Genomic DNA, 23,218 nt, shown 5'->3' with positions numbered 1-23,218 from the left:
CAGGCGGCCACCTGTTAGAAGCCCCCAGAAGCCGCTTCCCGCTGCTTCTACTGCTTTCCCCGAGGAACTACTTTCTTGCCTGCTTTTGTGCACTTGGATAATAGAATCCTGCGGGATGTAGCCTTTGCGTCTGCCTGCTTTCACTCGACAGTACGTCTGCCCCCATGGTCGCAGCTCTCACCGCGGCCTGGGGCTCTCCAGAGGCCACGTGCCCCCAAGGCCTTCTGGGTCCTCCCGAGGCAAAGGAGAAATCAGTAATTCTGAGGCTGTCTTCATTTGAAATTTTGATATTTTGTTCATTATGGGTTTTCACTTTTTAAAAAATATTGCCTTAAAGTGTTTTTTAGTCTCAATTACTGAGTTTTTGGTGCCCCCTTAAATTTTGTTCTTGAGGTAAATGCTTCCCTTACTGCAGCCTGGCCCAGCCTTGCGCAGGAACGGCCAATTTCTCCTTAGTTAATTAATTTCTTGTGAGGGAGTGAAATTCCCACTCGCCAGACACGCGTGTGGTCAGGTTCGGTACGTGCCGGCAGACGGCGTTCCAAAGTGCCTGGATCCGTTCACGCTCCTACCCGCAGCTCGTGGTGTTTCGGTCACCCGACATCCTCATAAAGACTTGACGTGTTCTACCCTTTTCTCCCGTTTGGCTGTTGCGGCTTATTGGGAGGAGGCGTCCCCCCGAGGTTGCATCTTGTATCTCCCTGACGGTCAGCCCTGTCGGGCGCCGTTTTGCGTTCTCATGGGCCATTGGAATGTCTTCTTCTGTGAACTGCCTGATCAAGTCTCTCGGATTTTCCTTTATGTTCGGTGTTGCCTACTGACTTGTAGTGACTGCATGTATCTTCCGAATACAAAGCCCTTGTCACTCGTGGTGAATGTGTTTCCTTTTTTTTTTTTTTACTTGTCTGTATTTTCACTTCTTCCGTGTTTTGTTTTGTTTTTTTCTTGAACAGAAGCTTCTTGTTTTAACACAATCCTGTTTGCCAGTTTCTCCCTCTTGCTTAAGACTTTCAACTTCCTGTTTAAGGAATGTTTACTTTGAGATGAACACCCCTGAGACGGTGTTCTCCTCTTTTCCTTCCGGAGGCTGGATTGTTTTATTTTACCCTCAGACCTGCAGTTCGTCTGGGATTTACTCGTGTGGATGGTGTGAGGTAGGGCTCGAGGTGTGCATTCCCACACACAGATGTTCTGTTTTCCCGGTGCTGTTTACCTTGAATCAGGTCTTCGTAGGGGCGCTTCTGGGTTCTCTGCTCTGCCCCGTTGGTCACTTTGTCCTTGCACAGGTACTGAGTGTGCTCGATCATGAAAACGACTTCGACAGGGATTACCCAGACCCGTCGGCGGGCTGGGCGCGTCTCTGCAGTGTTGAGTCCCCCCCCCAACCCTGTCAGCATGACCGCACACGGTATCTTCTGGAATTCCCTTTACGGGTTTTCTGTGTATACATAGGGCTTATAGGTGATTTTATAGGCTATATAGGTGCAGCAGCTTTACGAGATTCATGACTTTGTTCTAATACTTTCCCTGTAAATTACTGGCTTGGTCTTAAAACCTCCCTGTCAGACCCCAAAACAAAGCCCAGCATGTGTGTCACTTTTTCCCAAGGTCAGCAGCTGGAGGACGGATTCTAGTCAGCAGCAGCAAGGCGCCTGATGAGAGTCAGCATTTGCCGGCATAGGGAGAGGGGAGGAGCCTTTGCACGTAGTGGGAAGCGTGGATAGTGGACTTTCTTGAGGGGCTTAAAGAGCCTTCTGCAGGGGTCTGGAGTCCGAACACCGTGGCAACTGCGGTTTTCCTTCGTCTCCTCTTTTAAATGCTAAGGTCACGCGAGGAGTGAGTCGGCCCCCGAATGGTCAGGAAGGCACGGGCAGCGTAGGAGTGTCTGGACCCCGATGGCAGGTGGGCAGAGGAGGGAGGTTGCGGAGATTAACCACTTCCTCTCCCACAGCAATGACAGCAAAAGGCCTTCTGGGTCCCCCGTGGTCAAGTGTGGCTCTTCGTGCCCATCTGCCCCACCCCCCACTTTCCGCCCTTTCCCCTTGTGCCTGTTTTCAGGCCACTGGGCCATCTGACCCGTGGCCTGACCGTGGAGCAGCCCGCTTGGCCTCAGAATTGTCCTGGGAGGCCGTGGACACACGGCCCGGTGACAGAGCCTCCGCCCAGGTCTGTGTAAGCTGTCCTCCAGAACGCCCCTCTCCAGGCTCTGATTTCCCAAAAATCACAGAGCTCAGATGCGGTGGAGGTGATCTTGGAGGTCTGGCCCAGAGCCCCGGCTCCGAGCCACCGTTAGATGCACGTGGGGCGGCTCTCACAGTGTTCTGTGGAGCGTTGAAACGCTGAGCCCCGCCTGTGTTGGGGGCCGCCCTCGTCTGTCCGCTTCCCCACACTGTAAGGAGCACGGCAAGCCTCGCTGTGTGTTTTGGTGGCAGAGGCGGAGGCTCCCCTTGACAGTTTTGGGTGAAGAGAGGAGGAATGCTTGTCCTCTCTGCGTGGAACAGTTTTTCCAGCCAGAAGCAACATGCGGACAAACATGATGGAAGGAGAAGAGCCAGAATGATGTGAATGAGCTGCGCGCCCCCCGGAGACCGGCGGTCTCCCCCGTGTGGGGCGGGAGAGCTTAACAAGGCCGCTGTTTGTTTGTTTTTTTTAAGATTTTATGTATTTATTTGACAGAGAGAGATCACAAGTAGGCGGAGAGGCAGGCAGAGAGAGAGAGGGAAGCAGGCTCCCCGCTGAGCAGAGAGCCCGATGCAGGACTCGATCCCAGGACCCTGAGATCATGCCCTGAGCTGAAGGCAGCGGCTCAATCCACCGAGCCACCCAGGCGCCAGGGCCGCTGTTTTTAATCAATTTGTGATTAATTCACACTAAAAACAGGAAAGCCGGTTTGGGGCTTCATCCCAGTTCGCAGGCCGTCCGCCCAGGTTTGGTTCAGGTGACGCAAGCTGACTTCGCGGGAGCACGGGTGCACCAGGGCGGAGCTGATTCCGAACGGCGGGTCCCTAACTAGCACTCCCTGCCGTCCCACAGCACAGTCCGTTCTTCGCGGAGCAGCTGACCGCCTTCCAGGTGTGGCTCACGATGGGCGTGGAGAACCGGAGCCCGCCCGAGCAGCTTCCCATCGTCCTGCAGGTGAGCGCCTTCCAGCGGAGCAGCCGGAGCCCGGGGTGTGTGGGTGCACGAGGCCCGTGGCTCTGCCCTTGGCCAAGTGCCTCTTGGGGCACATCAGTCAGATCCCTCAGAAGTCTCCGGGTCCCCCCGCGGACTTACTTCAGAAGGGCCTTTCTGGGGACATCTGAGTCCCCTCCCCACTGTCACCTGGATACTGATCTGGGTTGTCGTCATGGGGCCACAGACGCTGCGGCGAATGTGCTCCGTGCCATCAGGCTCTTCTGTTTGGAAGGGCGTGAGCTGCAAGACCCCCAGGGGAAGAGCCAGAAGCTGTGAGCACATCTCAGACGGCCCTCGTGGCCCCTCGCCTGGCGCCCGTGGACCGCGGGAAGCCCAGACCCAAAGCCCCGTCCTCCCTTGTGTGGAGGCACATGCCAGCCCCTCGCGTGGCCTGTGTCCTGCTCACGGAGGCCGCAGCCCACTAGTGGCTGGGAAGCTCAGTGTTGTGGCTCTCATTCGGCTGATTTATTTGGCTGAAGCGGTCAGACGGGAGAGGGTGGCAGAGTACCCGAGCTCCTCCCAGGTGGGAAGAGGAGGACGTTTTCCCAGAAGCGCGTCGGTGAGGCTGTGTCTGTGCGGGAGGCGCGGCCGACCGCCTTGGGGTCCGCCGCACCGCAGGCCCTGGAGACCGTTTGCTGGCCACAGAACCGAGGTTTCACCGGGTCCAGGCCTGTGCGCCGGGTCCCTCAGATGGCAGAGGGGGCTGGGGGGCTGGGTGCTGGACGTGTGGTAGGCATGCCGCAGAGACGAGCAGGGGTCCGGGGTAGCCGCGGGACCGGTCTTGGCTCCGTGGGTACTGTGAGCGTAGAGATGGCTCGCTTCGAGATTACTCAGGACTACCCCGAGTTCGCAGCCTGAGCTGTAAACAAACACGTCTTCGAAGCCAAAACAAGTAAGAAGAGAATCTGTCGTAAGGACGAGACACGGCTGACCGTGTGCTGGCCGCCAGCTCGCCCTCCCTCGGCACGTGGCTGGCTGTGAACGGGCACATTTCCAGCAGTGGCCGTGGCACAGGTGGGACACACTGGGCTCCAGCCCTCCTTCTGGGTTACCAGCACGTTCACCTGTGAGGGTCCCACTGACCTGCCTGTGATTTCCACGGGGCGGCCGAGTGACATCGTCCTTTCCAAAGCGGGGATGTGATGCCGAGCCCCGGAGGTCAGATCTGGCTTCGGCAAACAGGCCTGCCGCGCGTGGAGCAAAATGTTCCCTTTACGATCCACACTCCCTTGGGGAAAGAGAGGCCTCGATAGAGCCAACTTGCCAGTGCCGAAGGGAGGGGCAGCGCTCGGCAAGAGTGGAGGGGAGACGCTGTGTGTGCTCCCTCAAGCAGCCGGAAGCAGCGGGCTCTGCGTCATCCTGGCAGGCGGTCTCCTGGGCTGTGCCCGGCCTGGATCGATGCGGGAACCTTTCCTTAACAAGCAGGGAAGGACGGAGCACAGAGCCCGTGGGGTCGGCCTCCTTCTCATTAGTTCAGTTAACTTCACCCTGCTTTCTCTTAAGGAGGTTTATTTTTGCCAAAGCCTGGACCCTGTCACCCCTAAGTTATCCTCCAGGGCCTTGGCAAGTCAGAAAGTAATGCTTAAGGAAGGAGAATTTTAATGCAGACTCTGTGGCTTTTCCAATCCCTGCTACTTTTCCCGCGAGCCAGAGGGAATTTTCTGTGCCCAAAGACGCAGAGGCTTTAGCTGATGACCTTCAGAGTCAAATGAAGTGTCTTCTCAGGCCACCTGATTGGCAGTCCCTCCTGTCAATGAAAGCTTGGAAATCTTTTCCTGATCAGCCCCAGGGTCTTTTCTTGCCTTTTAGAAGGATAAACAAAAGGAATAGGAAGGTAGTCTCTCCATCCCCACAGCTCCACAGTGGATGTGACATCGCTGTCTGCTCCCCCTCGGGTGGCCAGGGATGCAGAGAAGCCCCAGACGGGGAGGGAAGGACCCGCATGTTGTAGGAGGGAGAGAAGAAGGGGCGTTGTGGGCCGCCTTTGGTCTTGGGTGGACTGCGTCTGCGCTCCCCAACCCAGTCTCTGGGCACGGCTCAGCCTGGGTCGCCTGGAAAGTAGCCCCTTGGGCAGCTTGGTTTCCTTTAGAACAAAGACAGGCCGTGAGTGGCCTGTGAACGAGGAGGCGTCCTGAGCCGCGTGCCCGCGCCGGGAGGTCAGCGTCCAGGACGCACCCTCGCGGTGGACGGCATGTGCCAAGTGCTGCCACGGGCCTCGGCTTGTTCAGGTTTGGAAATGAGCGTGAGTCCCGTGTGACCGCTGCCTCTCTGCGGCTGAGAACACGGAAGTCTGTGGAGGCTATGAGACCTAAGCTGTACCATCAGGGAATGACAGGGTGAAAACCAGGCTCTCCCGCCCACGGCACCCTCCTGACCTGAGTGTCTGGCAGCAGCGGCACGTGCTAGCCACGAGTCCAGTGGGAGGGGGATTGGGTCCCCCGTCGCCTCTCTGGTTCCTGTTCAGAGACTCAGCACCCCTGGGTGACCGTGCCCGTCTGGAGGCGGAGGTGTGGACGTGGGTCTAGGGCAGGTGCTGGCAAGGAAAGACGGCATTCCAGGGGCCGCGGCCAGCAGCTGCTTCCCCTCCACACTTCCCGGGCCCTGGGCTGCCTGTCCTTCTCGGGACCCCTCCCCACCTCTCCGTCTGGCTCACGGGAGCCCCGGCTGCCCCATCTCCTCACCCCCGCTCCGTTCCACTCTGCTTTGCTCTGTGTCCTCGCCCGACCCCAACACGATCCACACCCTGTTCCCAGGGGTCGTCTTCCCGGGTCCTGCTACCGACTGTAGGAGCAGGTGACACCGTGGGAGCCTCCCTCCCTCACCGGTCCCTCCACCCAGCTTCTCCTGCGCCAGGAGCACCGCCGTGGATGGCACGCCTGGGCCCTCACCGGCCGGTCCTCCTGTCCTTCTCTGGCCTCATTCCTAACCTTCTCTTCCAGAGTCTCCTTCCCCGAACCGCCTTCTTGCTCAGCCAGCAGGTCCCATGGGCGCGTCCCCCAGGGTCTTGGGTCTCCTCCTTTCCGTCAGTCGGGGTCACGTCCACCCCGTTCCATCCTCCCTCCAGCTCCAGCCAGTCCCTCCCCCCCGCAACCACCTTGGACGGCTCACGGGAAACCCCCAGCCTGGGACCAGTCTGCAGACCCCCCAAGCTTTCCCCTTCCCTCTGCCCGCTGCCCCGGGAACCCCACCCGCCACCTCCCCCGGGATCTGACCGCACCCCAGGTTGGGGGCTCACAGGATTCGCTTCCTCGCCTACCGCTGCGGAGGACCGTTCCTGCCCTCTGTCTCCGCAGCTCAGCAGCGGTGAGGGGGGCTCCCCGCCGGCCCCAGTGCGCCCCACAAGCGCCCACTGGGTGGCTGGGGGCAACAGCAAACCGAAGGCTCCTTCAGGGTCTCCGTGCCCGCATCCTCAGGTGTAAAGACCAGGGACGAGTCGGTGTAAGTGACCCCAGCAGAGGTGTTAAACTCCGACAGAACAGGGCAGGCGGAAAGATGGGGCGAGGGTTGCGCGCTCTGGAGAGCTCTGCCACACCAGTAAGGAAAAGCCAACACTTGAGTAGGAAAGTCAGGACATGTGTGTCACCTGGGAAATGGGCCACTAACCCGCGACAGAGGCTAATCAGCCTCACTTCCAGTCAAGGAAGTTCCGAGCCAAACGCGGTTTTTACCTGTCTTTACCGAATTGGCTTGGGCTTCGGGTGCCCAGCAGCTCTCAATCCGGTATCTAATAAAACCTGCAGGGGTCCGTTTTGTGTTGTCCTTTCCTGTGAATTAAGAAATTAAGGTTCAGACAAGGAAGTCATTGGCCCGACGTTACGGAACCGGGGAAGACACAGCAAGCCCTCGTGGCAAAGCCACGGTGTTTTATTTAGTTTTAAGAAGCGACGCGGAGTGCAGTGATGGATGATGATGATGATGATCTAGTTTAAAGGTAGGTTAGAAGGATTTGTTCTGATACTTTCAACAGGGCACATATTTTAGCTGTTGAGGAAAAACTCAGAAGTGCGGAGAAAGCAGCACCTGCCACGGGTGAAGGACGGCGTGAAGCCAGGGCAGGTGTGAGCCCGCTCGGCCCGTTCCAGGGCCTGGCACGTGGCACGGGGCTCCGCGGTGACCCGTCCTCGTCCTCTTCCTCCTCCTCAGGTGCTGCTGAGCCAGGTGCACCGGCTGAGAGCCCTGGACCTGCTGGGGCGCTTCCTGGACCTGGGACCCTGGGCGGTGAGCCTGGTACGTGCGGGGCCGGCAAGAGTCCCGGGTGTGGGCGGGGACAAGCCTCTCTGCCTGGGAGTGACCCGTCACCGGAGGGGGACTGCGTGGGGGGCAGGCCCTCGAGGAGCACGCGCCGTGCGGCCTCCGTTCCCGCAGCGTTCCGGGCTTCACGCTTGCCCTGCCCTCTCTTCCCGCCACGAGGCTTCACCTCTGCGGACCGAAAGTGGTTCAGCCCTGCTCACCCCTGCCTGAGCCGAGAAGCGGGGTGCCCCTGCACCGGCCAAGGGCCGAGCACACACCATACACCGACTTGACACTCTGGGGCTCAGCACGACCTGGAAACACTTTGCTGCTGACTCATTCTGCACAAGAGTGGGACCAGCTGTTTAAAGCAGAAAACACGGACAGAGCTAGGGTCAGACAGAGACCCGTTTTCCAACAACCACATCACCAGGAAAGGAAATATCGATGGGGAACCTCCGGGGGGCAGGGGGGTCCAGGAGACCCCCCCACCAGCTGCAGCATAGGGACCTTTCTGGTTCTGTGCGCAAATAAACGTTCGAAAGTTGAAGTTTGAGAAGTTAACATTCATTAATCAGTTAGAAATTTTACATTAACCGAACACCTTGTCATTAAAGGGTAATTGTGTGTTTTTTTAGGTGTAATGGCATGTGGTTCTTTTACGAAAGACACCTTAGTTTTTAGAGGTGAAGACTGTGTCTACACAGAGAAAGTGTGACACGCACGATGTCCGCAGATACGCTGGGAGGGCACGGCGAGCACGCCGGCGCCCAGCCGTCGGGCTCATGTCCCCAAAGCGGGGGACGCAGGAGGGGGAGGGCGGCCGGCGGTTTTAGCTCCGTTGGTGCACATTTGAGTTGTTCATCGTATAACGTCATCAGAGAATCGATAGTTCAAGGTGGAAAGGGGAAAAGTCTAAGAATCAGGAGGAATCGTTCACCCACCGTCGGGCGGTTCGCACTCGGGGCGCCTGGGCCGCAGACGACACAGCGCGTCGATCGCTGGGGAGGGTCTCGCGTGACTCTCGATGTGCGTGGCCTGCGCACGTGCTGGTGCGGATCGGTGTCGCTCTGCCGTCAGGGACGAGCTCACAGTGTGTCGCTTTGCCCTTCAGGAAGACAGGAAGACAAGTACTAATAACATTTTAGAGAGATTTTTATTATACGGTGAATTTTTTAAAAATGAATTTTGGCCCTTTAAAGAGGGAAGCTTAGGCCAGCTGCAAATCTTGATGGCGCAGGCGAGGCCCCGCAGCACGTGTGGGCTGGACCCCCTGCCCGAACCACACACAGGACGCTTGTCTCTTACACACGGCCTTTAACAAGAAATGGACACGGCCCCGCCAGTGGCCTCCAGCCTGGGCCACAGCCCTCCACCCAGCTGGGAGGGGACACTGTTGCCATCTCTCTGGAATGCCGACAAACTGGAGATAAGGACAGAGCACCTGGGCGTAATCGGACTCGGCTCAGTTGTCTCGTGAGGTGGCCACCCCTCCCCGTGGCCGCCCTGCCTGAGAGCAGAAGGACCCCCGGGATGATGCTGCCCCCAGAGTCTGGGCCGCACGGACGCCCACGGCGGCTCCCCACCTCAGCCAGCACACTGTCCCGCCTCGAGGCTCAAGTCCCGCTCTGAAGGTCGATGTCAAGGGCAGATGTGAAAGTGGGACCAACAGGGCAGGAGCGTTGTGGTTTGAAATGTAAGAATCACAGTTAAGGGCCCTCTGCTTTGCCGCTGAGCGCAAACAAGGCTGTGGGAGGGTGAGGCCAGGGGGCCTGGGCGGGAAGCCAGGCGTTCCTCACCAGATGAACCGTGGCCTCTGGACCAGGCGGGCTGGAGTCGCACCACGGCGTCTCAGGGAGAGATGCGGAGATCCAGAGGCGGCCCCTGCGCTCCCACTCCCCGCCCCCCGGGCTGACGGCAGCACCGCACTGTGTCCTGGGCCACGCCGGCCACCACCAGTGCGGCTCGGGCCCCCCGCGAGTGGGCCCACTCACGCTCTTTCCTTCCCCCAGGCCTTGTCTGTGGGCATCTTCCCGTACGTGCTGAAACTGCTCCAGAGCTCAGCCAGAGAGCTGCGGCCCCTGCTGGTGTTCATCTGGGCCAAGATCCTTGCCGTGGACAGCGTGAGTAGTCCGCGTCCTCCCCGCTGGTGCCGGGCGGTCCCTGTGTGTTAGCCGGCCTGGCCCGGGCAGCGGCCGCGAAGAGCAGGGGGCTCACGGAGGGGCCGCGCGCGGCTGGTTTGCCAGCCCTGACACTATGTCCTCTCTCCCCCTGCGACCACCTGTATTTCTTATCCTACCCTCACCCCAGCGTCTGCCTTTGGTGCCATTGCCGCTCCCCACCCCTTCTCCAGGCACTGCTGGTCCTCCTCCTCCCAAAATAAGGGAGGTGCATCCCTCTGGGGCCCAGTCCTGCTCACCTAAGCTGCACACTGCCTCCTCCCCATCCCCTCCAGGCCTCCAGCAGGAAATGACCCCGACCCCCTCCTTCTTGAACTCAGCCCTACCTCCCTGGACGCCCTCCCTCTCCAGCCTCTGCTGCTCCCACCCCTGCCCTGACCCTGGAGACAGTCTCCTGTAGCTCTGCTCTCCAGTAGCCATCCCCCTCCCTGTCCTTGTGCCTGCAGGGCTGCAGTCACGCCCGTACTCCACCAAGGGCTGGGCAGGACCAGGCTAAGGGCTGTTGGGGACGCAGAAGGCAGTGGTCTCTGCCTTGGATGGGCTCACGTCCTGTGGGTCAAAGCCCTCTGCTGCAGGGGAGTCACCACACTACGGGAGACTGTGCCGGGAGGGTGGGGGACCTGAGAACTCGCGCGAGGGACACTGATGGGTGTAGACGGGGGACAGCTTGTGCAGAGGACCGGGAGGGCAGGTGGCCCCCCTGGGCTGGGGCGCTGGAGGCATGTGTGAGGAACCCTCGAAGTGGCCGGTATCCCACTTCCTTTAGCCCATCGAGAGTGAAGTAAAGATTCAGGAACAAAGTAAAGATTTGGGAAGAAAGACACAGCAAGATCCAAACTGTGGCTTTTAAATGTCTGGCCTCGGTCTAAAGGAGACTGGGTCAGCTGAGGAGGGGGCCGTTGGGGAGGAGGGGTGCACATGATGAGTGATTGTTCGGGAGACCCCGGGCAAGGCGGACCCGTGCCCAAGGGGTGGAGGCAGGAACCTCTTATGCCCCGTGACCTTGCCACCGAGCCCGCATATCCACCCTGATGGGGAGTGGAGAACAAAGATCTACAAAAGGAGAGTGAATGGGGTTCCCGGGGCTGGAGGTCTGACTCAGAACACAGAGGGGGCTCCAGAGTGAGGGTGGGTGCTGGGTGGGGAACAGAGACCCCCAGAAGAGGCCATCACATGGGGCGGTCAGCTTCCGAAGAACCGTGGACAGAGCTGGGGAGAAAGTGTCGATAGCCAGAGGGTCGGTTGCTTGAAGGGTTCCGTGGGCAGGGAGGGGACTGGGATGCCACCCTGCCACCCCTCCCTGGTCCAGCCCCTCCCCAGCCTCACCCAGGGGCCCGGTCTGGGCACAGCCAGGCCGCCCTCCTCGGGCTCCAGCCTCGGTCCTGCTGTGCTGCTCTCTGCTCGCCATACCCTCCGCAGCCCCGAGAACGAGCCCCTGCCGCTCCAGGCTGCCGGGGGACCAGGTCCTCACGCACCGGGGCTCTGCGGCCGCTGCACACCCCTGAGGCAGCCAGAGCTCTGCCGTGAGGCCCAAAGCTGGGGTGATGGCTGCAGGGGACGCGAGTGTCGCGGGTGCTCCCCGCGAACGTGTCACAGCACAGGCACGGCCAGGTGGCCGCGGCCCCCAGCCGCACCGCGCGGTTATCACTGTTTTGGGGTACTGATCTCCAGTGGCAGCCTTGTTGGATCTTGTAGTTCCGGCCGTGGACGGTAGGTTCTCTGGGCCTCTCTGCACAGGAGGTCGTACTGTCTGGGAGCAAGGCCAGTGAGGTGGCTCTGTCCCCGTCTGTTGGGGACGTTCCTGCTCCAGGGGTACTGACCAGGACCTGTGCATGCAGTTGGTCAGACGCAGTGAACCGCTCCCCATGGATGGGCTTGGTCTCCATGGTCGTCTTGGTGGTGTGAACGCCCTCCCTCCCCGTCGGGGCCTCCCAGCCTAACCTTGACCCCCGTTCCACCCTGACCCTTCTTGGGACCAGCGCCCCGCACACGCTGTGTCTGCAGAATGTTCTGTTGCTCGTCAACTTCACAGCGATGTTCAGGACATCATACGTTCTGACAAAATATTTATTTCTCTGCCCACTAAACTGACTTCAGATAAGCAACGGCCTCAAAGATGGACCAAAACACTAGATTTCAGAGCTAAAAGACCGTGTCTGAGTCCCCTTGCCCTCGTTTACCTGAGCGAGCTCTCCCTTCCTGTCGCCGGGCCCTCTGTATGCTTGTCGCCGCCAAGCTCCCAGTAGTGGGACGGAGGTGAGCGCCGTGACCACCCGGAAAGCCGCCCTGGAAATGGTAGAATAGAAGGACCGCGAGCCTGAGTCGCGTCTGCCCGGCTGTGTCGGGCCCAGGACTTGGTCGTCTCGAAGTGGGGAGGCTGCCCCCTCTGTCATTTCGGTTCTGCCCTTCGCGTTGTCGCCGACGCACCGAGCCTGCGAACAGAAGGCGCTTCCAGGGAGTCACTCAGAAGCTCGCTCTCCTTCGGCGCCTCGATCTTCCGGATGCTTGGAAATGTATCGCTCCTGGTACTCGGTTCTTGGGTGCACGGAGGCCCCCTCAGACCGAAGCCCGTGGAAGGAGGGGACAGAGGAGGGTGCCCCCCCCCAAGCCCACCTCCCCCCCCTGGGGCCGCCACTTCATGTCCTCACAGGATGTTTAGGATCTTTGAGGACCCGGGACTAGACCGTGTTTCCTTCTAGTCCTGGGGGTCTCTTCCAGTTCAGCGTGAGCCCTTCTGAGCCGCCCCTCGCCGCTGTGCTCCCGTGCGATCTGCAGCTGTCACCCGACTTGGGTGTTAGGAACCTGGAGAAAACCAGCTCCCGGGCCCGCCTGGGTCCAGGGTCTGCTCGTCCAGTGCCCAGAGGCGAGCTCTGAGCCTCAGCCACACTGGCTGCCACGGCCTCGTTCCGCGGCTGTGCGGGCGCCTCAGGCCATGTGCTTCCCGTGGGCTCGGCGCTGAAGGGTTTGCACGTTCAGTAACGCTTGAGCAGCTGTCCCCGTGGCCAGCGGGAGACGCCCTCGCCCGCCGCGTTCTTGTCAGTGCCCGCAGGTGCCAGGGACCTGTCCGTGAGCTCGTTTCTCAGCCGGCTCGCTGCGCCTGCTCATTCGAAGGCGACCGTCCCTCTGAGAGACACGTCGACGGGCTTGTGGCTGAGGCTGAGGCCGTTTACCTCGTCCCTCCCTTTCACAACTACTCAGGTGGTTTTCCAGAGACTCAAGTTCCGTGTGCTTCCGGGGACGGGTCCCCTCCCTCCTTCACGTCCGAAGTCACGCTGGGTCCCCGCCGGCCTCTGTGGGAGCTCCTGCTGCGTGCAGAGCCCCCGTGTCACTGGCGCGGCCACCGCGGGGGTCAGAGCGCACGGTGTTTCCACGCAGGGACGCGCACACTTCGGATCAAAGCCCGCACGAAGCGCACACTGAGGTCTGCAGTGCCGGGTTCTGTCCCAGCACCGAGGCCCGCCTTCCCCTCAGGGCAATTCCCGGGGCTTGAGAATGGGGCCCCCTCTTGAGCCAGGGGCATGTGTAGAGTACTGTGCCACCTTGAAGGCCTCGGGGAGAGGCAGGAATCCGTCTGGCCTCCTGTGGGGACAGTGATGGGACAGAAGGCACGACTTGGGATGAGGAGAGCCCTTCCTGTTGTTCCCTGAGGAATCGGGTTCCAGGAGGGTCTCTTCCCAGGTCACCCGTGTGCCAGGTTACCCTGCACCCCCCACTGCCAAGCAGAACGGCCAGGCGCGTGACCTGCATCAAGGAGGAAAACCCCCGAACCCACAGTGCGTCCTCACAGAGGTTAGGGTTAGCCGACAAGGACACGGAAACAGTTGCTCGAAGTCTCCACGGAAGACGTTCCTCCGAGACACGGAAGGCATCCAGGGCCCTGCCGAGCCTTCTGGAGAGGGAAGCCAGAGTGTGACCCGCAAGACATGCCGGTCGGGATCGACCCCTAAACATCGCGGCAGGACGTTCGCCATTGCAGCTGCCCCGAGCACACCGAGGACAGACCTTGTGCGCAGTGAAGGGGCGTCACGGAGCCGTGGGACAGCTGCAGGTGACAGCGTTAGTCTCTCCAGAAGCGCTGCAGGGCAGCAGGAGTGTTCGACAACCTGGTGGCCAAGAAATGTCCACATTTTCCAGTTTGATGAAAACAACGAACCACAGACCCAGGAAGCCCCGCGAACCCCACACGCAGGGACATGAAGAAAACCACCCCGAGTCCTCACCTAATTGCTGAATCAGGATACATTTAAGGACTCGGAAGCAGCCGGTAGAGGAGAACAGAGGAGCGAGGAGGAAGATGGCAGGTCCCCGGCCAGGAACGACGCCAGGAGGGGACGGGGGGCGGCCCCCTGACGTCCCCGAAGAAAAGCCGCCATCTGGCCTGCTGTGGCCGCTGAGTATCCCTGAAAGTGGAGTCGGAATAAGGACGCCGTCGGGCGCGCGACACTGAAGGGACGTAGCACGGGTAACCGCCACGCACGGGGGTCGGCAACGTGTGTGGTCGCAGCAGTGAATTGGGGGGGCGGGTGTCAGCTTCTGAGACGTCACGCGCACTCGGCCCCCCGGAGGACAGAGGGAGGTGGAGGGTCCGCACGGCGGCCGGAATCCGACGTGCTGAGACCGACCACGTTCTGCAGCCGCCGTCCGACAGTGAGCAGCGGGCAGAGCAGAACTTCCAGACGCTTGGAGACCAGCCCGCACTCTTAAAGAAATCTTTTTAAATGATTAAATTATAAAATAAAGTTTTAATAAGTAATATAACTATAAAATATATAGAATATTTAATATTGAAATATGTGTTGTATGAATAAATTATGCAGGTAGCGCAGATATTTGTGGAATATAATATGCGTAGTTATAAATATTTATAAAATACACAAGTGGGACGACATCAAACTAAAAGCTTCTGCACCGCAAGGAAAGTTCACTAAATCAAAAGGCAACCTGTGAAATGGGAGAAAATGCTTTCAAACCATCTCTCCGACGGGTTAATGTCCAGAATGTGTATAAGCAACTCATACAGCGGAGCTGCAGAAACCCAAACAGCTGAGAAATGGGCAGAAGCACTGACGAGCGGTTTTCCAAGGAAGTCGTCCGTCCAGGCGGCCAGCAGGCCCAGGAGAAGATGCCCAGCGCCACTCATCACCGGGGACATGCGGGGACCTGCGGGGACCGCACCTCCCACCAGTCCGATTGGTGCCGTCAGAAAGGCAGGAGCTGTGGACTTAGCGAGGACGTGGAGAGAAGGGGACAAGACAGGCACTGCTGGTGGGAGCGTGACCCGGGGCAGCCACCGCGGGAGACGGTGTGGCGGCGCCGCAGACGAGAGTGGAACCGCTGACGGGTCCGGCGTTCCCGCTGCTGTCCTGCCTCGAAGCGGGACCCGCGCCCCGTGTTCACGGCAGCGTCATTCCCGAGGGCCAAGCGTGGAAGCCGCCCGAGTGTCCGTTGGCAGGGGACGCAGGAAGGAAACACACACACACTGGGGTATTGCTGAGCCCAAAAGACCAAGAACCTCCTGCCATCTGTGGCCCGACGATCGAGCCTGGAGGCCACTGCGCTGCGTGACATAAGCCAGACGGAGAGAGACCGACACGGGCTGACGTCCCTTATCTGCGGAATCTAAAGCCGTCGGACTGACCGAACCAGAGAGCAAGACGGCGGCTCCTGGGGCTGCGGGTGGCGGAAACAGGGAGACGCGGGCCAAAGAGGTCAGACATGCAGGTGTCCGTCCGTCCGTCCAGGGAGCATTGCGGGGGCAATGCTGTGCTGTGCGCTTGAAGGACACTGAGTACATCTCTAGGGCTCTTACACGCCCAAAACCAAGCCCGGTAGTCATGGCGTGAGCTGGCAGATGTGATAACGGAGTTGATTGTGGTGACCATCACACGGCATGGGGGTGTATCGTTTACACACTGAATGTAAGTCAGTGCTGGAAAATATAGGTTCTTAAGACATAACACACAATTTATACTGATCTACTTGATTACAATTTACTATATAAGCACATGGAAAAACTCAGTGAAATAAAATTTGTTAAATAAACAGTTTCCAGAAGGGCCTGAAGGGAAATTAAAAATACCTTGAACTGGAGGGAACTGAGAACAGCACATTGGGATTTGTGGGGCACGGCGGAGCGGCGTGAGGGGAGCCTTACAGTTCTGCCTGCGTCCGTCGGCAGGGTGGGACGGTTTTAAATCATTGCCCTTAGAGTCAACCTTGAGCTGTTGGTAAAAGAAAAGCAGATTAAACCCGAAGGAAGTAGGAGAAAAGAAGTAAAAATCGCAGTGGAGATCAGTGCAAAAGAAAGCAGAAAGGCAGTAGAGAAAATCTGTTCCACCAAAAGCTGGTTCTTAGAGCAGATCAATAAAATGAGTTAACCGCCCCCCAGGTACGGCTGCATTTCCTCTGATGATACACCCGCTCGTGCGATAGCTGGGTCGGAGCGCCGTGCTGCTTTTAGCTTTCTGAGGTCCCTCCATCCTGTTCCCCGAGTGCAGCACAGAAAGAGAAATAGACCCCACGTCCCAAATCAGGAATGAGAGGTGGCATCCCGGGAGGTTCCAGAGGCCTCCAGGGACCAGTACGCGAATGTTACGAACGACTCAACACCAGGACGCTCGAGAGCCCGACGGAGCCAGACACTCCTTGAACGGCAGGAGACGCTGAGCCAGGAAGTGAGTCTGAGTAACACCACGTCTGTGAAAGAGACAATCTGTAGTTGAAAACTTTCCCGGGTGCAGGCGACTTCAGTGGTGGGTTCTAGCAGGTCACCGAGGAGAAGCACCGTCCCGTGTCATCGTGTGCGACCGACAGTGAGTGCCCTGATGCCACGTCCCTGCAGCGTCTCTCGTGAGGACCGATTGGGCTTCCAAACAGCACTCCAGGAGGTCAGATTCAGCCACCTCTAGAAAGGCTGGTAAACCATGACCTGGGGGATTTACTTTAGGAACATAAGGCGGTGGAACGACTGGAAAATCCCTGTAACGTCCCCTATTAACAGCAGGAGCAACAGAAACCGTATTCTCGTTCTCAGAGATGGCACAAAGGAAGCATTCGACCAAACCTAAATTCCGTGTCAGAGTTTTTAAAAATCCTGTCCGCAAACCAGTCACAGAAGGAACTTGCTCAGTGTGACAACCAGCATCTCCCAGGACGGCTGCAGCCGATGTCTCGGGCCCCGGTGCCTGTCTGAGCACTGCACTCGGGAGCAGGACGGGGCCCGCCCTCGTGTCCTGTCTCCAGCTCCCACCGGAAGCTATGCCCAGCGCAGGAGGAAGGAAGGCGTCCAGCTCGGGAAGGAAAAGGCAGGACTGTCTTTTTTTTTTTTTTTTTAAGATTTTATTTATTTATTTGACAGACAGAGATCACAAGTAGGCAGAGAGGCAGGCAGAGAGAGAGAGGGAAGCAGGCTCCCCGCTGAGCAGAGAGCCCAATGTGGGGCTCGATCCCAGGACCCCGAGATCATGATCCGAGCCAAAGGCAGAGGCTTAACCCACTGAGCCACCCAGGCGCCCACAACTTTCTTTAAAAAAAAGAAGAAGAAGAAGAAGAAAACTGAAGGACCAGGAGCGTCTGACTTTGAGCCTCCTGTGCGTCTGTGCAGCTGGAGCAGCAGCAAAGCGGACAGACTGCGGGACCCATGAGGGGCGGGGACAGACCCGCACGGACACAGTCCGCTGGTGTTCAACCAACCTGCAGAGCACTCCGCTCGACGGAGGACGGAGCGTCTGTCCAGCCTGCAGGACGGGGACAGCCGGACATTGTGTGCCCGAAGTGAACGGCAGCCAACACCTGGTGCCACGCGAAACAACCCAGAACGGGAACGTACTGGCAGATCAGCTATCTGACGAAAACTCACAGGGAGATGATAGAACTCGCACAACTCAGTGTGGAAAGAAACGCGCAGGGGCACCTGGGTGGGTTAAGCCTCTGCCTTCGGTTCAGGTCATGATCTCGGGGTCCTGGGATCGAGTCCCGCATCGGGCTCTCTGCTCAGCGGGGAGCCTGCTTCCTCCTCTCTCTCTGCCTGCCTCTCTGCCTGCTTGTGATCTCTGTCAAATAAATAAATAAAATCTTTAAAAAAGCAAGAAAGAAAGAAACACGCAGACCCAAAGATGGGCAAAGGGTCTGAAGAGACATTCCGGTGAGGGAGTGATTTGCTGGCCAAGAAGCCCCTGGGAAGGACGCTGTGTGTCTCCCTGCCCATGGCGGGCGAAGCCAGCTCGGCACCAGCATAGGCCTCTGGGACGTCCCCAACAAGAAGACCGCGCCGTGTGTGGGGGACGCAGGTCTCACGCCCGCCCTGGGGAGCAGCTCTGGTTTCTCGAAAGCGTGTGTCCACTCAAAATTGTCCACAGTGTTTACAGCGCTTTGTCCGCAATAGCCGAGTGCTGAAAACAGCCCAGTGACCATCAGCTGTGCGTGAAAGCCCGCAGTGACCGTCCCCTCTGCAAACTAGCACTCCGCAGAAGGAAGAGTGCACCGGCCCCGAGATGCTGAGCGGAAGAAGCCAGGAGCCGGCGGTGTATTCTGCACAGCTCTGGTTACGTAGAGCTCTAGGAAGTGCAAACTGTAGCCCAGAAAGTGGGTTAGCAGCAGCGCGAGGGGGGCTCCCCGAGGGGCACAAGGCAGCTCGAGGGCAGAGGCCCCTTGCGTTGACTGCAGACACGGCTTCCCGGGTGTGTACGCTCGTCCAGTTATCCCGTCTGTGCTTGTAATGCACACAGTCGTCATAGGTCACGTCGACCCTGGGAAAGCTGTTAAACACTTCGAGTTGTGCAGCCGCACGTGGACAGCTGTCCTGTCCCTTCTAGACCTTCCATCCAAGAAAGACAAGAGAATGTGGGGAGATTGTTCTAGATGAAGACTCACGACGCGTGACCACCCACGATGGATCCCAGACCCCAGACCGAAAGCTGTGAAGGACCTTGTTGGGACAGCTGGGGGAGATCTGAGTGTGGACTGAGGGTCGGGTGACAGCGTGGTACCAAAGCTGGGTTTCTTGAGAGCGATCTTGGTTTTGTGGTTGTGCAAGAGAACGGCCTTTTTCTTAGGGAAGTTTCCAGGCAAAGCATCATGCCGTCTGCGGCTTTTGGAAGTGCAGACGAGCACCAGGGAGGGGAGAGGGAGAAAGCAAATGCTGCAGAAAATTCACTTAAATTGCCCTTCGGGTCGTGGGACGGGGTCACGCATCAGGAGCAGGATGGCAGGAGGATGAGGCAGCGTGTAGAAGTGGCCGCCCTGCGGGAGGGCGCTGGTGGCTTCGGTCAGACCCTCAGAAGCCTCCTTATCATTTGTCTTTCTGCTAATTAACGGGGTGGGGGGTGCGGAGACGGCCGTGAAGGATTCCTGTGAGCTGTAAGCAGTTCAGTGGGTTCCTCCGCAGACACCGTCAGCGCGCAGTTCAAGTTATGGTCATACACGGTTACTTACGCAGCGGCGAGGGGACCGAGGGCACAATGTCCGTGAACTTGAGCAACCTCCCCTGCCGCGTTCGTGAAGCCAGCCCACATTTGGGGGTGCGAGGGCTTCAGCGTGCCTGACGCTGTTGCGGGGCGAGGAGAGGACACACGCCGAGTGACAGCGCATTAGAGGGGACCGGGATCTTCTCTCTGCCCCCGCACCAGCGCCGGGTCCCCTCCAGGTCCCCAAACGCGTGCTCATTTCTCTGCACAGTAACCCTGTCGCCGCCCCTCGGCTCTGATGCCACCAGCCTCTCTTCCTGCACCTGTACCCCGCGCCCCTTTCCCACACCCCCTCCAGGTTTGCACAGAAAACACCACGGACAAAATGAGCGTGCGTGGGTGGCTTCAGTCCTGTGATGACTCGCGTCCCCGGGATCTGAGTGTAACCGGGACGGCCAGAGAGTTTGCAGTCCCGAGCCTGCTGTCTCGATGGCCCGGTGCCTGCACGGGGCTGGCCCTCTCGGGGCTGGGGCCGTCGCTCCTGTGCCGGCAGCTCGTCTGTCTCTCTCTCCAAGTGCCTTGTTCCCACAGGTTCTGTCTTAAGAAACTGCTTTTAGAACAGGTTATGTTTACAGAAAACCTGAGATAGGAAGTGAGTTTCTGCAGAGCCCACCCTCACCGGGCCCTGTTGTTAGTGTCTGACACGCATCATGGGCCAAAGTCCACGCTTTGTTCTGCTTTCCTGGTTCTCCCCCTGCTCAGTCATCACCTCTCTCCGGGCGACTCTGGGCTGAGCCGTCTCTCGCATCCCTGCTTGCGGGGGCCTGGCAGTTCTGGGGCCGGTCCTCCATCAGCACGTGTCTGATGTTGGGTTTGGAAATAAAGACCACAATGCAAGGGCCCCTCATCACCTCCTGGCAAGGAGCCCGATGTCCCTCCTGCTCTCGATGTCGCGTCACCTGGCTGGGGAGCATTTGCCGGTGTGTCCAAGTGTCACCCCGGCGTGGAGGTCACTGTGGTTCACCGGGATACGCGTAACTGGACCTGCCTCGTGTCCCAGGTCAACCACAATTCCTTTACTCACTTTCACTAATTTTTTTTTTTTACATCTGAGTGTCCTTTTAATTGCTGTCCCTTATTGCTGGTTTAGGTTGTTTGGTAAGGTTTGCTGTTGGAGTGGTGCACGCCGGGACTCTGTGTCCGCAGCCGCTCCGTTCCCCTGCTGCACTGAACCTGCCCTGTGGCCTGGGTCCACGGGAGAGCCCCAGCCCCACTGCCTGCGGGTGCTGGTATCCCTTACGCTTCCCGCCTGCTCGTGGGCACATCAGTAATTGCGCTGCTTCCATGGTCCGTGTCATTCCCGAACCACGGGTCATGAAGTGCAGAAAACAGACTGTCTCGGTGTCAGGGAGCCCCGGTGTGTGCGTCTCAGAGAAGCTGTAGTCGGCAAGGAGGTGCTGTCTTATCGTCCTTCCTTGCCATCATCCGGGTTAACGAGGCTGCATTTCAGAGGCCCTCAGAGTGTGCTTTAGTCTAGGGGAGAAGCGGGTCCACCCTCGAGGGGCCCCGGGAGAACTGTGGACGCAGACATCAGAGCCCCCACCCCCGCATCACCAGAGCTGGGGCTGCCCCTTCCAGCATGGGTTCAGGCCCTGGAGGCCCCTGCCCGGGACGAGGCCGCCGAGGGTGTCTGTCCGTCTCTGGAAGGAGGGACACAGTTGTTTTCAGATGGCTCTGGATGTCCCCTAGTGAAGCGAAAAGCAGGAGGAAGCAGGAGGCTGTCATGGCCGCACACCATCGGCCGTCAGGTCCCCTGCGGGCGGACAGGCCTGGGTGTGGGTGGGGGTGACGGATCATCCTTCCGCAGCGGGAACGGGCTCTGTGACTCAGGCTGCAGGGGACGTCGTGGTGAGAGGAGCCGGAGCGTCAGCCCGATGCCGAGGGCAACAGAGAGAGGCCATTTATTTGGGTGATGACTCAGGGGCCCGTGACTCATGGTTAGGCTGGGCTGACCGCTGGCTCTGCAGAGCCGATCAGAGCGGGGATGGGGACGGTGGCGCCGGGCAGCCCAAGAGCCTGGCCCACAGGACTCCAGTCTTGAATGTTTTAGGAGTGGGGCGGCCGCGGTTTTGATTGTGGAGCCTGAAGTCAAGGCTCGGTTACTGCGTGGTGCAGGAAGCAACAGCTTAGACCCCTTGGCTGCCAAGGACTATGAGGCTGTACCTGGCCATGACCTGTGCCCCGGGGTCGGGGTGGAAGCCCCCAGGGCGTGGAGGGGAGAGGCTGGGCCTCGGCATCCTGACTCTGCCGCTCAGTCTCTCCTCCGTCCGTGGCCGCTGGACGGGATCGTGCACACCGGGAGCTGTTCCTGGGTAAGATTAGCATCCGTGATTGGGAATCCTAATGCTCCTCTGTACACACATCAGCTCTTTTATTTGTCAGCAGACGCTCAGTGGGCCTCTGATAGGAACCTGGCTATGCCCCGCTGGGGCACCGTAAAGACTAGTAATACAGGGTCCTTGGCCTCAAAGAGCGGAGCGTGCAGTGGAGCAGGGCAAGTGTAGAGAGCTGACCCGAAGGCAGGGCTCAGGAAGTCATCCTCAGCGGGAGCAGAAAGGAGCCGGAGGGTGGCTGGGCCAGCTTGGGAGGCTGTTCCCGACAGCACTCCGGCGGCTCTGGTGCGCACCACAGGGCCGGCAGCCGAGACACACGCGCACGGTGGTGACGGAGGTGAAAGCAAACCGCGTCCCAGCGCCCCTGTAGCCAGGAGGAGAAGAGGGCGGTTCCTCTGTCCCGATGCACTTCTGCGCGCCACTGCCTGTCCTGGCCCCACGATGTGGCATGGCTGAGTGTGACCCTCAGGGACAGTTTTTAGGGCCTGGCTGGGACACTAGCAGAGCCGTGCTACAGGCCGGTTGAGATGAGTCCAGGAATCCTTGATGAGGTCCAGAAACACGGGGGCCAGTCCAGGAGAAGGGCCAGCTCCAGGGCTAGACTAGAATCTGCCCAGAGCAGAGCAGAGTTCCCCTGGGCCAGGGGGACCGAGACACAGGAGCGCACAGTGATCTGATAGGCTGAGCAGGTACAAACTTGGGGGCAGGGCTTGTCCGATGGCCAGAGACGCATTAGAAAAATACACAAGTGAAACGAAAGGTTTACAGTGAGAAAATGTCATCGAAGAATGCAGCCAGACTCGCCAGTGAGACAGATGTGCCTGCATGTGATGTTAGCGAGTGCTAAGGAGTGCGGGGTTCCCTGAAGACTTGGGTGCGGGCACAGTCGGGGCGCAGAAGAGCGAAAAGTGACAGAGTCGTGAATGTCTAACGTCGCTGAATAAAGACACAGTCGCTATTTCAAAATCTAGAGGAAATCCTTTCTTTTTTTTATAGGGGTTTTTAAATTTTATATATTTATTTGTTTGTTTAACAGAGAGACAGTGAGAAAGGGAACACAAGCAGGGGAAGCGGGAGAGGGAGAAGCAGACTCCCTGCTGAGCAGAGAGCCCGATATGGGGCTCGATCCCAGGACCCTGGGACCATGACCTGAGCCGAAGGCAGAGGCTTCACCAACGGAGCCACTCAGGTGCCCCTAGAAGTAAATTCTGTAAAAACGGTTGGAAAGAGTTGCGTTGGCTGCTCTTGGGGAGGGAGGACTTGGGGAGGGAGGACTAGGCTGTCTAGTGCTGCTCTGCTTCCTACCTGTGTTCATGCGATAAAAACGGAAGCTAATCTGTGTATAAAGACCATCCAGGAAGGGCACCGGGGGCTCAGTCATTAAGCATCTGCCTTCAGCTCAGGTCATGATCCCCGGGTCCTAGGATCGAGCCCTGCATCCGGCTCCCTGCTCAGCAGGAAGCCTGCTTCTCCCTCTCCCACTGCCCCCTCTCCCACTCCCCCTGCTTGCGTTCCCTCTCTTGCTGTCTCTTTCTCTGTCAAATAAATAAATAAAAACCTTTAAAGAAAAAAAAAAAAACATCCAGGAGGACAGAAGCCACAAGGCACACCCTGGGGAGACAGTCCCAGCTGCGCATGCCCAGACCCAGACGAGCCGAACTTCTGCCTCCCGGTGAGGGCGTCTGAGCCGTGTCGCTCCGCCAGCGTGGGTGTTTCCACAGCCATCATGGAGAGAATCAGGTGACAAGCTGGAGGCCCACGAGTCCCCTGTCCCCGCGCAGAATGGAGAGGATGAACCTTAAAAGTCTCTGGAGACGGTGAAGCGATGAGGCGGCCC

At 58.9% G+C, this 23,218-nt stretch overlaps 1 protein-coding gene across 1 annotated transcript in view; it reads left to right on the top strand.

Annotated features, from left to right (window-relative positions):
• RPTOR (regulatory associated protein of MTOR complex 1) overlaps window positions 1–23,218 on the top strand; it is a 305,182-nt gene that overhangs the window by 218,468 nt on the left and 63,496 nt on the right. The window contains exons 11-13 of the mRNA XM_044247255.1: window positions 3,034–3,135; window positions 7,318–7,401; window positions 9,417–9,527. Of these exons, the coding sequence (XP_044103190.1) occupies window positions 3,034–3,135; window positions 7,318–7,401; window positions 9,417–9,527 (297 nt within the window). The remainder of the gene's footprint in view (window positions 1–3,033; window positions 3,136–7,317; window positions 7,402–9,416; window positions 9,528–23,218) is intronic.

This window comes from Neovison vison, chromosome 5 (assembly GCF_020171115.1).
Source record: "Neovison vison isolate M4711 chromosome 5, ASM_NN_V1, whole genome shotgun sequence".
NCBI classification, from domain to species: domain Eukaryota; kingdom Metazoa; phylum Chordata; class Mammalia; order Carnivora; family Mustelidae; genus Neogale; species Neogale vison.
The sequence above is the reverse complement of the archived record's forward strand: the minus strand, read 5'-3'. Positions and strand labels throughout refer to the sequence as shown.